Genomic DNA, 11,996 nt, shown 5'->3' with positions numbered 1-11,996 from the left:
TAGTCTATAGTTATCCAGGTATACAAGGTTTATAGAAGTAGCTATTGGAACTGACGATATGACCGATACTGAGAACGATGTCTCCCGTAGCTTCGAACAATTTGCAACGCGTTGGATTAAAATTCCTCTTGGCGATAAATTTGAATATTTAGAGTTTACTTCAGAGTATATAAATTTACCGGCGGTGTCTATAATTCGGCTAGTTTATTTACAAATTTATTTGAATTTTTAAAACATTCAAATTTGATAAAGTTATTACGTGTTGATGTTCCGTTATTGTCGTACCGTTGACGACGTTCTGATAACTTCCTTGCGTTATTGTAACTTCTTCAACATCAAATATCTTTCAAAAATTCAAAAAGTCCACTAAGAAAGTCGACTATTACCTACCAGAATATGCTTTCAGTAAAGCCAAAATATGCCGTAACACGCGCAGTTCGAACTCTGTAGCATCTGCAGAGAAATCGGCAAAGGAACGAGAGACAAATTCCTTTGCACGCATCTGACAATATTATACCGGGAATCCACCACCAAACCGTCCATAGGGGAAGTGTATGTAGAAAAAATTTACTCGGAAAAAATCATAGTGAAAAAATTTGGAGAGCTTCTTTGGCCTATTTTAGTACTGTGAAAGCATTGAGTAAATCTTATCCGATTTTTGTCATTCAAATTTGCTTTACATCAGCATTTTTCAGTTATTAAAATTTTGTTTGACAATTTTTGATTTCGTTGTTTATACAGAAATTTAGTAAACTATGTTTTGTATGGATAGCAAGTTTATTATTGCCCCTTGACCGGCAGCCTCATCCTCGACCCTTCCTCCGCGGATTATCTTCCCCTCATTATGGGCTGTAAAATCCGAAGAAGGTCTCCAAATTTTTTCACTGTGATTTTCCCCGGGTAAATTGTTTCTACCTACACTTCCCCTATGGGCGGTTTGGTGGTGGACACCCGGTACACTCGCAACACGTCGAGCCACGAATTCAAAAACGCAACGACATGGAATAACTTTAAATCCCTGCAATGCAGGACCTACCCTCTCTCCCTATATCTCGTCTCTCAAAATGCTACATCCGTCAATGAACAGTTCCAACGGAGCAAGAAGTCATAAATCGGCAATAAACTGAGACTCGAACCGAGCGTTAATAAGGGTCTGGAAAATTCCTAGACGCGGACCGATCGACGCTAGAATCCAGGTCAACAATACATATGTATTGCACACTGTAGTATACCGATCAGATCAGGATTTATTGGGGCGGACCGATTTTCCACCTCTACAGCCTTCCCACCACTCCCCAGGACTTATTGCGACGCTACGGAGTAGGTGGAGAAACTTTATAGAACAGCTGTACTTGGAGAGAGAAAATCTAGTCAGTGTACCTCGAGACACCTTACGAGTCAGTTCTCAGTCCTGTTGCATTTTCATTCTCATAGTGTACGTATCTCGCCCGAGCATATTGCGCTACCGATTTCCAGACCCAACGAGGCCGTGCGACGTCACAGTGATTGAAATCTTTCAGATCAAGCGCAAAACCAAGCTCCATTATGACAGGCAAAGAAAACAGCTTACCGACAAGCCACAGTCATCCAAAAACCAGCCATGCCAAACCTGTACTGTCGGAAATCCAAACACAAAAGCCTAAAGAAAATCGGAGTAAACCCGTCAGCACTTACTCGACTACACCTATCAAAAAGCAATACAACTCCAGACCGATTAATAAATCGAACAGTGCCAGGACATCAAGCGAACTCATGCCACCGCCTAAAGTGTCAGCAGTGCCAAAGTCTAGAAACGCGACTCCTGTGAAGAAGCCAGCTGGAACAAGCCAAGAAAAGAAAGAAATCGTCAAACCTCAAGAAACCAAGTCCGCAGACAAGAAGAAGAAGAAGCGATGGGTCATAAGTGACTTCAATATCGGTCGGCCTTTGGGAAAGGGCAATTACGGCAACGTTTACTTGGTGAGAGAGAAGAGATCGAAGTTCATCGTCGCGATGAAGGTAATGTACAAAGATCAAATCGTCAAGGCCAACATCGCGCATCAAGTGCGCAGAGAAGTCGAAATACAAACTCATTTGAGGTAATGCTTGATATTTTTTTTTACTTTATTTTACCAAAAGTTTGAAATGCAATGATGAACAATGGCTAAAACTACGTTTACTTCGATTTCAGACACCCAAACATTTTGAGGATGTACGGATACTTCCACGACGATACGAGGGTCTACTTGATTTTGGAGTACGCGCCAAACGGCCAACTATTCAGAGAACTGGACAATCAGCCGAACCGTCGTTTCGACGAGGCAAAGTAAGCTATAGGCAAAATTTAAGTCGTATGGCAAAAAATTTACACTGAGTTATTAACCGCTATTATTCGATGTTTCAGAGCTGCCACGTACATTTCACAACTAGCCGATGCCTTAAAGTACTGTCACGCAAGAAAAGTCATCCATCGGGACATAAAACCCGAGAATCTGCTTCTCGGAGTAAACGGCGAACTGAAGATGGCGGACTTTGGCTGGTCGGTTCATGCACCTTCTCGAAGAGACACCCTGTGCGGTACTCTCGATTACTTGTCTCCAGAAATGGTGAAAGGTCAAGCTTACGATCACAGCGTCGACTTGTGGGGACTTGGTGTTTTGGCCTATGAACTGATTGTTGGCCAGCCGCCGTTTTTGGCGGATACCTTTCACGAGAGTTGCTGCAAAATCAAGAAGGCCAGATACGAATTTCCGAACCATTTGAGCAGTGGAGCGAAGGATCTTATTTCTAAGGTATGTATTTGGTGGAAAATAAACCTTGAAATCTGAGAAGTGAGAACGTGAATGATGTTATAATGAAAGGCATTTTTTTTCTTTTGCAGTTACTCGTTGTGGAACCAGAAGATAGGCTGCCTTTGGATGATGTTTTGAATCACCCTTGGATTGTTGAAAATCGTACGACGGAACCAGCAGAGGACAGCTTTTAAGAACAAGTTAAATTGGAGAACATAACGATGATTCGTGCACTATTATATTTTCTTTTCATTAGATGATGTTGAATTCTGATCGTATTCAAAGTATTCATCGTTGTATGATTTACCATACTCAGATCGAGTGATAAAAAATTTTACGAAGCGTATAATATGCGGTATATACATATATATTAACTAATATATATGCAATCAACAAATAGGAAAAAAACAAACGAAAATATTAATTGTTGGAACTCGCATTTAATTATAATTTAACTATCATGATGTTTTACACGATGAAATGTATTTTTATTTCAAATAAATAATTCACCATTATATACAAAAAAACTTTTGTCCATAGTACATGTTTTCGTGGGCTCGAATTATCAGTGTATACCACATCAGTTTAATGTGAAAGCATGAATGTATGAATGTACATATGTACATTATGCAACAAAGGATAAAGTCTTACTGTCAATAAGAAACTAAGCATTTAAAATATGCCGCGGCAGGGACCGAGGCAGTTATTTATTTAAAATATTCGTCATTAATGATTATTCAAAAATTTTCATATTTATTCATAATTTTTCAACTTTTTAACATTTCCAAATTTTTTAATTTTTTTCGAAATGTTTTCGGATTTAGCAGGGACAAAGAACTTTATTCCCGAAAATTTAACTTATTCCCGCATTTTTCAGGAATAAAGTGAATTCACGAGAATAATAGTGCATTATGCAACAAGGGGGTAAAGTCGTTGATTACTCCCGCGGGTGAGAGTTTACTGCCCGAGGGAATAATCGACTTTCCTCTCGTGTTGCATAGAGTTCTTTATTCACGACTGAACTATGTAGCCACTTTAATTCTTGAAAGTGGGACCTACAACAGCTAAATCGAATAAATTAATACAATTTTTTAAATATTCAAACTTTTTTATAATTTTTCTACTTTTTAACATTTTTTCTATATTTCAAATTTTTTAAAAAATTTCCAAAATTTTGTGTGAATAAAGAATTTATTTCCCGTACTTTGCGGAAATAAGGAGTTTATTTCCCGCATTTTGCGGGAATAAAGAGTTTATTATTATTTGCGAGAAAAAAATATTAACTCTCTAAATCTGAAAGAGTGAAAAATGACTCTAAAGAGGGAAAAATCACTCGAATTAGAGGCAAAATTGAGTCACTCTTTGCAAAGACGACTAATCGTGCGATATTTTTCAGTAGGGAACATTCAATGATGGAGGAATACAGGAATTAACTTTACCTTAGAACAATGTATTTATTTATTTATGTATTTATTTATTTGAAATTACACGGGCTAAAACGCCCTTTACAATAAAACCGTAAAACTAAAGCGCTACAAAGAGATTAGAAATGATAAAATATGCAATAATTGACGCCTACACTGAGAAAAAAATGTTGTGCGATCAATGAAATTTTAATTGAACCAATTAAATGACAGTATCAGTATATTCTGATATAATATTTAATTGATTCAAATATGTAAAAATAACATTATTTAAATGATCAAGTGAAATATAACTTGGATTTTAATAAATATATTTTTACTTCAAACAAATATTTAATTATTTCTGAACACTCAATAATGACAGTAACTAAATATTCAATTGTTCCAATACAACAGCTCTCTTTAACTAATATTTTATATAGTTTGTTCAATTAAATATGACATCCATCAAAAAATAAGATGAATAATTTTTGGAACTCGATTAATAGTTACATACATGTAATATTTCATTGATTTAACTTATCATTTGAATAAACGTTGCTAGTGCGTAAATGTTATATTTTCTTATCTCTCAATAGGCAATAAAATATAAATCAGTAGAAACTATTATTTAATTAGATTAACGATATATACTTCGAACCAATACATATATTTGATTGGTATAAAAAAATATTTAATTGAAATACAAATAAAAAAACTCGAAACCATATTATCGCTACTATTTAAATTCTTATCGCACATCTATCTAACCCAACAGATATATTTATCGCACCTAATACCCATACGCGTACACACGCCCTTACGCTCGCAATTCGCAAATTTCACATACAAAGTATGAATTTTGATCTTCCATTGTTCGAATTAAGCATTTAATTGCAAAGGCTATTTTTTCTAACGAAATATTTAATTGAATTGAACAATTTTTGGGATATTACGCATGTTGTATTAAATTTTTATTTAATTGAATCCATTGCATTATTTTCAATGAAATTGATTTAATAATTTTTTTTCTTAGTGTACACTACAACGCAATGCACTGCCAATTGACATCGTTAAAATGCCAAAGAGAGTGCTCGGACGGACGGACGATTTAAAAGCTTGTAAAGACGGCTTATCGCGAACTAGTTGTGGAAGCGTATTTCACTGACGTTTTAGACGATTGACAGCACTGAAGAAACCCGTGTTCGACTTGCAGCCGTCCTCCTGCAAGTCGCGAAAACGACGTAATGAGTAGTTTAGCGATCTTGCCGCGAACTTGCCAGCCAGGTCATCGCAATTAATGCGACTATAAATAACCTTGTAAGCAAAAACACAATCCTGCACATAACGCAGCGATCTCACTGTAATCGTGACTGAATCGGTGAAGTGGTCTCCCCAGCTTAAGATTTTTCAAAATCAACTTCTCGCATAAACATTTCAACGCATCCAGGTAGTATTATCCGCCAGTCATACGTACCAAATCTTCGTTGCTGATGTAAGATAAAGTCTTCTCATAAAATATATCACTTGGATCAGTGAACTTCAAAATGTCGCTCAATACAGCAGTCGCATCATCCAAGAGCTTCTTACGCTCGAGATCCCTGGCGAGCTTCGCGTCCAACATGCCAAGGTACATCGGAAACATCGCCTTCTTAGCATGGAACGCTTCGACCAGTTTCTTGTTCTTCGCGTACATCTTCGTCTGCTTTGCGCTGGCGATCAGCAAGTCCAAAAATGACACGCCACTCTCGCCCAACTCTGTCCGGCTCATCGCTCGCGTCTCCTCGGTGCACCGAGAAAACCAATCCTCGTTGTAAACTTCTTTGCCCGCTAAAATGTGAAGCGCTTCCAGATGTTGACTGTCTTGTTGGCTCAGGAGCTGCAGGTTGACGCCTCTCTCGATCAGACTACTCTGAAGCGTCAAGAGCTTGGCCATGCGTTCGAACAAAATTTTCAACGGACAATCGTCCGACCGATGGACCTGATAGATGTAATAAATAAACTGCCAATACTTCGGTATCCCTCCCAGGACATTATAGAACAGCCGTGAAATGTGGCTGTCAAAGGCGCCGATACGACTGGATTCGACCCAATGGTATATGTCAGCACCGAAATCGAGCAGCAGCCTGAAGATCATCGAGCGCTTCTCGCTAACGTTCTCGCCGTACTTCGTCGCGATAAAAGCGTAGTATATCGGCGGATAGCCGAAAGTTTTATCGCTGTTGACGTCGGCGCCGAACGTCAACAGCCGGCGAACCGAGTCAACGTCGTTTAATAGACAGGCTACGTGTAACGACGAGTTCGAGTACTCGTTGCCTCGGAGCACCATCTCCAGCATGTGATTGGCCGAGCGACGATTTTCTTTCACAGCACGGAGGTAGGCTTGGTAGGCGTTCTCACCCGTCGTGTCTTTCAAACCGATGTCCTCTCCGCGTTTAAGTATGCGTACGATCGTTAACAAACCGCAGCGTCCGTTACGAACGGCCACGTGAAGCGGGCTTTCGCCGTTGGCGTTGACGACGTTGACGTCCGGAAATTTGTTGAGGAACCATTCTATGTAACCGAATTTCGATTGAGTTCGTAAATACACGTGCAATGGTGTGTCGCCTTTGGAGTTCCTGATGCACGGATCGCCTCCGCCATTGTGTAGAAGTAGACCGGTAAGCGGCTGATTGATCATTTCGCTTAGGACTGCGTAGTGGAGGGGCGTGCATCCCTCCAAGTTTCTGGCGTTGGAATCGCTGCCATATGCGAGCAACATTCTTCCGAGTCTGTAACACTTCCGTCCGTTATTTTGAATGCTCCCTAATGCGAGCCAGTGCAGCGCGGTGTTGCCGTCCTTTGGCGTCTTAGCCTTGACGTCAGCGCCGCACTGCAGAAGTATAAGGATCATTTCAGGAGGGCACGTCTCATATTGGATAGCCATATGAAGCGGTGTCTGGCCGTCGGCGTTGCTTGCGTTGATTACGGAACCATCGGCTTTCAGCAGATTTTCCACAGCACTTACGTCCCCCTCGAAGTTTCGAATAATCGAGTGTAGCGGAGTATCTTTGATCTCGTTCTCTTCGTTTTGCGCAACTTGTCCTGTCCATTGCTCAAATTTCTTGGACATATTAGATCGCACTGAAAACTGATCGAACTGCAAAACTAGAGATGCGCTCGGTAACGCCGACAAGCTTCAACTGCGACATCTGGATGCGGTGCGCAGTGTGCACCGAAAGCGTCGGATGCACAAAGTGTGCATATATATATATATATATATATATATATATATCCCATACCTCCCCCATACCTTTCCCGGCCTTGAATATTTAGACGAATCCGATAATTTATTATCGTCGGCCCCTAATAGTCCAGTAAAATGAGCCTCCCCCTCCTACTAGATTTAGGTAATTTCTTTTTTATTTATTATCTCGGAACTTTGCACTCATCAAAATCGAGTAAAAATCGATTCCAATGCAAAATTGAACGCTCTTTCGACTGGTGCAGGTTACTGTGCGTTAAGCCGTTTTCGAGATATAAGCAAAATTAATTTTTGCACACTGTTTTCGCGTAGAACCCGTTGAGCTAGGAAGCTGCAAAAAATATCAGAATCGTCTTTTTCGACCTCGATTTACCTAATAACCAAAATGCAACCATTTCTATCGCATGACGATTTCAAAGCTAATTTTACTGGATTATACGAAGCGAAAATAAAAACAAATATTATTAAGGCAAAACTAACAAAATGGCAAAATTAAATCGTTGAAAATTTGTTAAAATTTTAACATTTTAAAGATTTTTGTAGGAAATACAATTTTTTAATTTTGCTTCCTCCTAGAGGAAGCTTTGTAATAGTAAAATTTTGAGTTTCGTCAAAACTTCTAGAGAATACTTTTTGGTGTGTTAGAAGTTCAAAATCAAGTGTTTTTAGAAAATGTCCGTATGGATGTGTGTGTGTGTATGTATACCGTAATATTTTTGGAACTCCTTCGTCAATATCAGTAAAATTTGACATGCATATCTATTTTTGGATTCTGCATTTGGGAAAAACAGTTTTTTTTTATTTCCTCGACTATTTTTTATGGCCATATTTTTTGATTTTTAATCATCGTCAGCTAAAATGCATTTAAAAGAGAATGAAATTTTTTTATTCCTTATATCTCTAAAAAAATGTAGTCAAATGCTTCCAAATTTTATTTGATGGTTTACCTTAAAAAAGGTATCTGCTGCTAAAATTTCAAACGATTTCGTCAAGCGGTTCTCAAGTAAAGAGCTAAAATGTAAAAACCGATTTTTCTCAAAACTTTCCCTTTCTCTTATAGGGCTGTCGTTGCACGCCGTTAAAGTAACTCGCCTTCGGCTCGTGCTGTAAACTCTCGTTTTGAAAATGCAGTCTTTATGTACAAGTTACATAGGATATTTTTTATATCAGGAGAGCCGAAAATTCATATTGAAGTTGTGATTTTGAGGTTAGAGTGGTATAAAAAATAATTATATTATTATGCTATCCGCCAACGTGCGTAATTGACCGCTTATCGCACTCGTCAAAATAAAAAATTTCAACTTACAATTATAGGTATTTAAGCCCTGTTGTACTCCACTTCATGTCGTTACACCATAAAAATAACCGATTTCTTCAGAAAAATATATGTATGTACATACCTTTAAAACCTGTACGGTAATAATATAAGTTTTAATTTTTCGACGCTTAATTATCCTATATTTTTAACGCAATTATTGTAAATACTCAAATAAATCATAACAATGAAAATTATACCTATAATTTATGAGTCAAAAACAGATGAAATCCTAACGGATGCTCACAAATCACAACCAATAGGAGATCCGCTTTATCATCTTCTGGTATCCCTCCAGATTTGCAGTTCAGGATTGGCTAATTAGAGGCGAAAAGGGAACAGCTGAACAGGATCAAAGAGCGAGTACTGCCGAAAGTCTATACCTATATATATATATCCGAAAACAGATATGGCTGCGCCCGTGCGCCGTGTTGCAGCTGTGCTGTAGGACTAACCGGTGCGTTTCTCGATAAAAAGGACAATAAATAACGAGTATGTCGCACAGCTAAGCTGAAGAGAAAATTCGTATACTTACGCGAAAAGTCGCTCACATAGTTCAGCTGAAATCCTTCGAAACTCTGCTCGAGAATTTGACAGTTGTTCGATCTTTGATTGTTTTGACATGTTCGTCAATTTTTTAGTAATTTCTATAATAAGTTAGATAAGCAGAGCTTGCGGCAATCGCATTGATTATTATTGCACGTAAGTGTTCGCGTCGACAGTGTTCACAGCAACATGTGGTTGTTAAGAGATCAAAATGGTAAATATACTGCATGGTTATAAACATTGTAGAGATTATATACATATATTTGGATTTTGCAATATGCATTCCAGGTAAAATCAGGTACCTGAAGCCAGGCAAGACGTACAATGTCGGAAGAAAACAAGCTGACATCGTCCTGGAGAATGACTCTTCCATAAGCCGTGCTCATGCAATTTTGACTACAACGCTCAAAGAACAAACAAGGGTAAATATTTCTGCAAAATTTTGAGGCACACAGAATCGATATTGATTTGCTGTGCTATAAATCTATTTCAGACATCCGAAGTATCGTCCACGTGCGTTGTCAAAGATGCCAATTCCAAGTACGGCACTTTTATCATTCGAAACAATGTTCAAATGAAAGTTCCGGCTACTGGTTTAGAACTAGAACCTAATGACAGGGTAAAATTTGGTTTGCAACAACACATTTTTATGTGAGTCTCGTTTCTTTATTAGCCGTTGTTTCTTTTGAAAATTAGTACAAGTGTTAGTAAAAATTCTGCTCTATTTTAGCACTGAGTACATTCGCTTTGTGTCAGTGATTTCACGCTTGAACGCAGACCATAAAAAGAAACTTAAAAATATTATGGACAGCATTGGTGGAATTGTCATTGATTGTTATGATGACAATTGCACACATTTGACTGCAACGACTGCATCTTCCACAAGCAAGGTTTGTTTCGGATCTGATTATTCGTTGTTATTGTCTATGGTTATTCTTGATTATGTAACTAATGAATTTTAACTTGCAAATTAGATAATTTCAGCATTAATAGCTGGAATACCGATTGTCGATATAAATTATTGGACATCAGTTTTAAATGCTATAAATGCAGATGAAAATCTACCAAATCCTGACTCGTTTACTCTTCCACTGCAAGATAAAGGTATTAATACCCAACGAGTATCGCTGAAGCCAAATCCTATGCGCAAAACCCTTTTTCAAGGAAAAACGTTTGTATTCTTTTCTGAAAAAACGTATAAGGAGTACAAAAAAATGATAAAGGATGCAGGTGAGGATGATAAAATTACTTTTTTATTAATCATTTGTCTCTATATTTTGAAAAATCTTTTCTTTTGCAGGAGGTAAAATTGAGTTATTCAAGATAAATACTAAAAGTATTCAAGAGGATCTTTTTACTGATGATACTATTATAATGCAAATAACAACCGAGAGCGCATCAGATGAATTAGCTGCATTTGATGCAATGCTCTGTAAGTTATCCAATTTCCATATCATCTATCTAAAAGTTGTCGAGTTTTTATAACAGTTTTTTTTTTATGATATTTCAGATGATAAAATGCAAAAGAAGAAACTTAGAATGATAGCTGAAACAGAGATTCCTTTAGCTATTGTTTATGTCTCACTAAGTCAGTACTGCAACCCTAAGTTTAATTTTAAGCAACTTATGATAAGAAAAAGTTTCAAAGACACTTCTGAAGTACTCGCATTAGATACCCAAGATGTCTTGATGTCAAATCCAGGCAAAGATGGTGCAGGACAAAGTACAGCTTCTAGACAAGTATTGATTCCTGAAACTGAAGATTTTATGCTGGAGAATTTTTCTGATAATGAAAATGACAGAACAACGAATAGTAGAAATCATAACAAGCCAAAGCTAGAGGAATTAAAAGAAAAAAATGTTAACAAGAAGCTCTCAAAACTTGCATCTTCTGAAATATGTACAATGGAAATCGAAGATAATCTCTCAAACGATCCCAAGTTTAGAGATAAGAAGACTGTGGGCGAGAAATGTTCGCGTAATTTAGAAATTGTAAAAGCAAAACCAACTTTAGACGTGATCAATGATGATAATTTTGCAGTATTAGAAAAACAGAAGAAAGCAATAAAAAGAAAAGAAGATGATGATGATAGGAAGGAAAATAAATTTAGTAAATTAGGATTTAAGAAAAGTGAAAAGAAAACTTTGGACTTTGATTTAGACGAGATGGACATAGAAGTGCCAAAGGAAAAAATTAAGAAGGAAATTATATCACAAGAGAGAAATGAAGTAAAACATGACGCTAAGACGAATAACAAACTCTTCAAAAAGGTCTGCAATGCAAAGCAATAAAAATTGTCTTCAGAATTAAACAAAAAAAATGTCATTTAAAACTGTCTAATTTTTTATCAATATTTCAGATCTACACGAACATTCCAGTTACCAGGATAGCACTTTCAGACATGACTGTATGGAGGCCTAATGCTTGAATTTAAGTTTTTATCATAATATTTATTTGTTCGTTCTCAGTTCTGTTTACTGTGTTAATGTAAATAATTTAAAAACGCAAAGTACCTTTATACTTTTATAACAAAATTCAATAAAACGAGAAACTGTTGTACCCGTACAATGCATTTGTTATGATATTGTAACCTAAGATGTGCTTAGAAAGCTACAAATTCTTGTCTAGTCGAGCCAAGTATTTCAATCAACGAAAAAAAAAAGAACTTGTTCAGAAAACCAGGAATAGATCTATGATTACAAATTCATATATAATT

General features: G+C 37.2%; 2 protein-coding genes across 2 annotated transcripts; both read left to right on the top strand.

Annotated features, from left to right (window-relative positions):
• The first annotated feature begins 1,358 nt into the window (after nt 1-1,358).
• Nucleotides 1,359-3,298, top strand: LOC100122106 (aurora kinase C-like). Its single transcript, XM_016988429.2, has 4 exons — nt 1,359-2,078; nt 2,171-2,305; nt 2,384-2,771; nt 2,861-3,298. Exons 1-4 carry the CDS (start codon nt 1,546-1,548, stop codon nt 2,963-2,965), a joined length of 1,161 nt encoding a protein of 386 aa, XP_016843918.1. The 5' UTR covers nt 1,359-1,545; the 3' UTR covers nt 2,966-3,298.
• Nucleotides 3,299-9,120: 5,822 nt separating this feature from the next.
• On the top strand, nt 9,121-11,848 carry LOC100679508 (nibrin). Its single transcript, XM_003427172.5, has 8 exons — nt 9,121-9,493; nt 9,568-9,701; nt 9,773-9,930; nt 10,010-10,169; nt 10,254-10,509; nt 10,580-10,711; nt 10,790-11,550; nt 11,640-11,848. The coding sequence occupies exons 1-8, from the start codon at nt 9,469-9,471 to the stop codon at nt 11,706-11,708; spliced, it is 1,695 nt and encodes a 564-aa protein (XP_003427220.1). The 5' UTR covers nt 9,121-9,468; the 3' UTR covers nt 11,709-11,848.
• Nucleotides 11,849-11,996: the final 148 nt, after the last annotated feature.

This window comes from Nasonia vitripennis, chromosome 4 (genome assembly GCF_009193385.2).
Source record: "Nasonia vitripennis strain AsymCx chromosome 4, Nvit_psr_1.1, whole genome shotgun sequence".
In the NCBI taxonomy this organism is placed as follows: domain Eukaryota; kingdom Metazoa; phylum Arthropoda; class Insecta; order Hymenoptera; family Pteromalidae; genus Nasonia; species Nasonia vitripennis.
The sequence above is the reverse complement of the archived record's forward strand: the minus strand, read 5'-3'. Positions and strand labels throughout refer to the sequence as shown.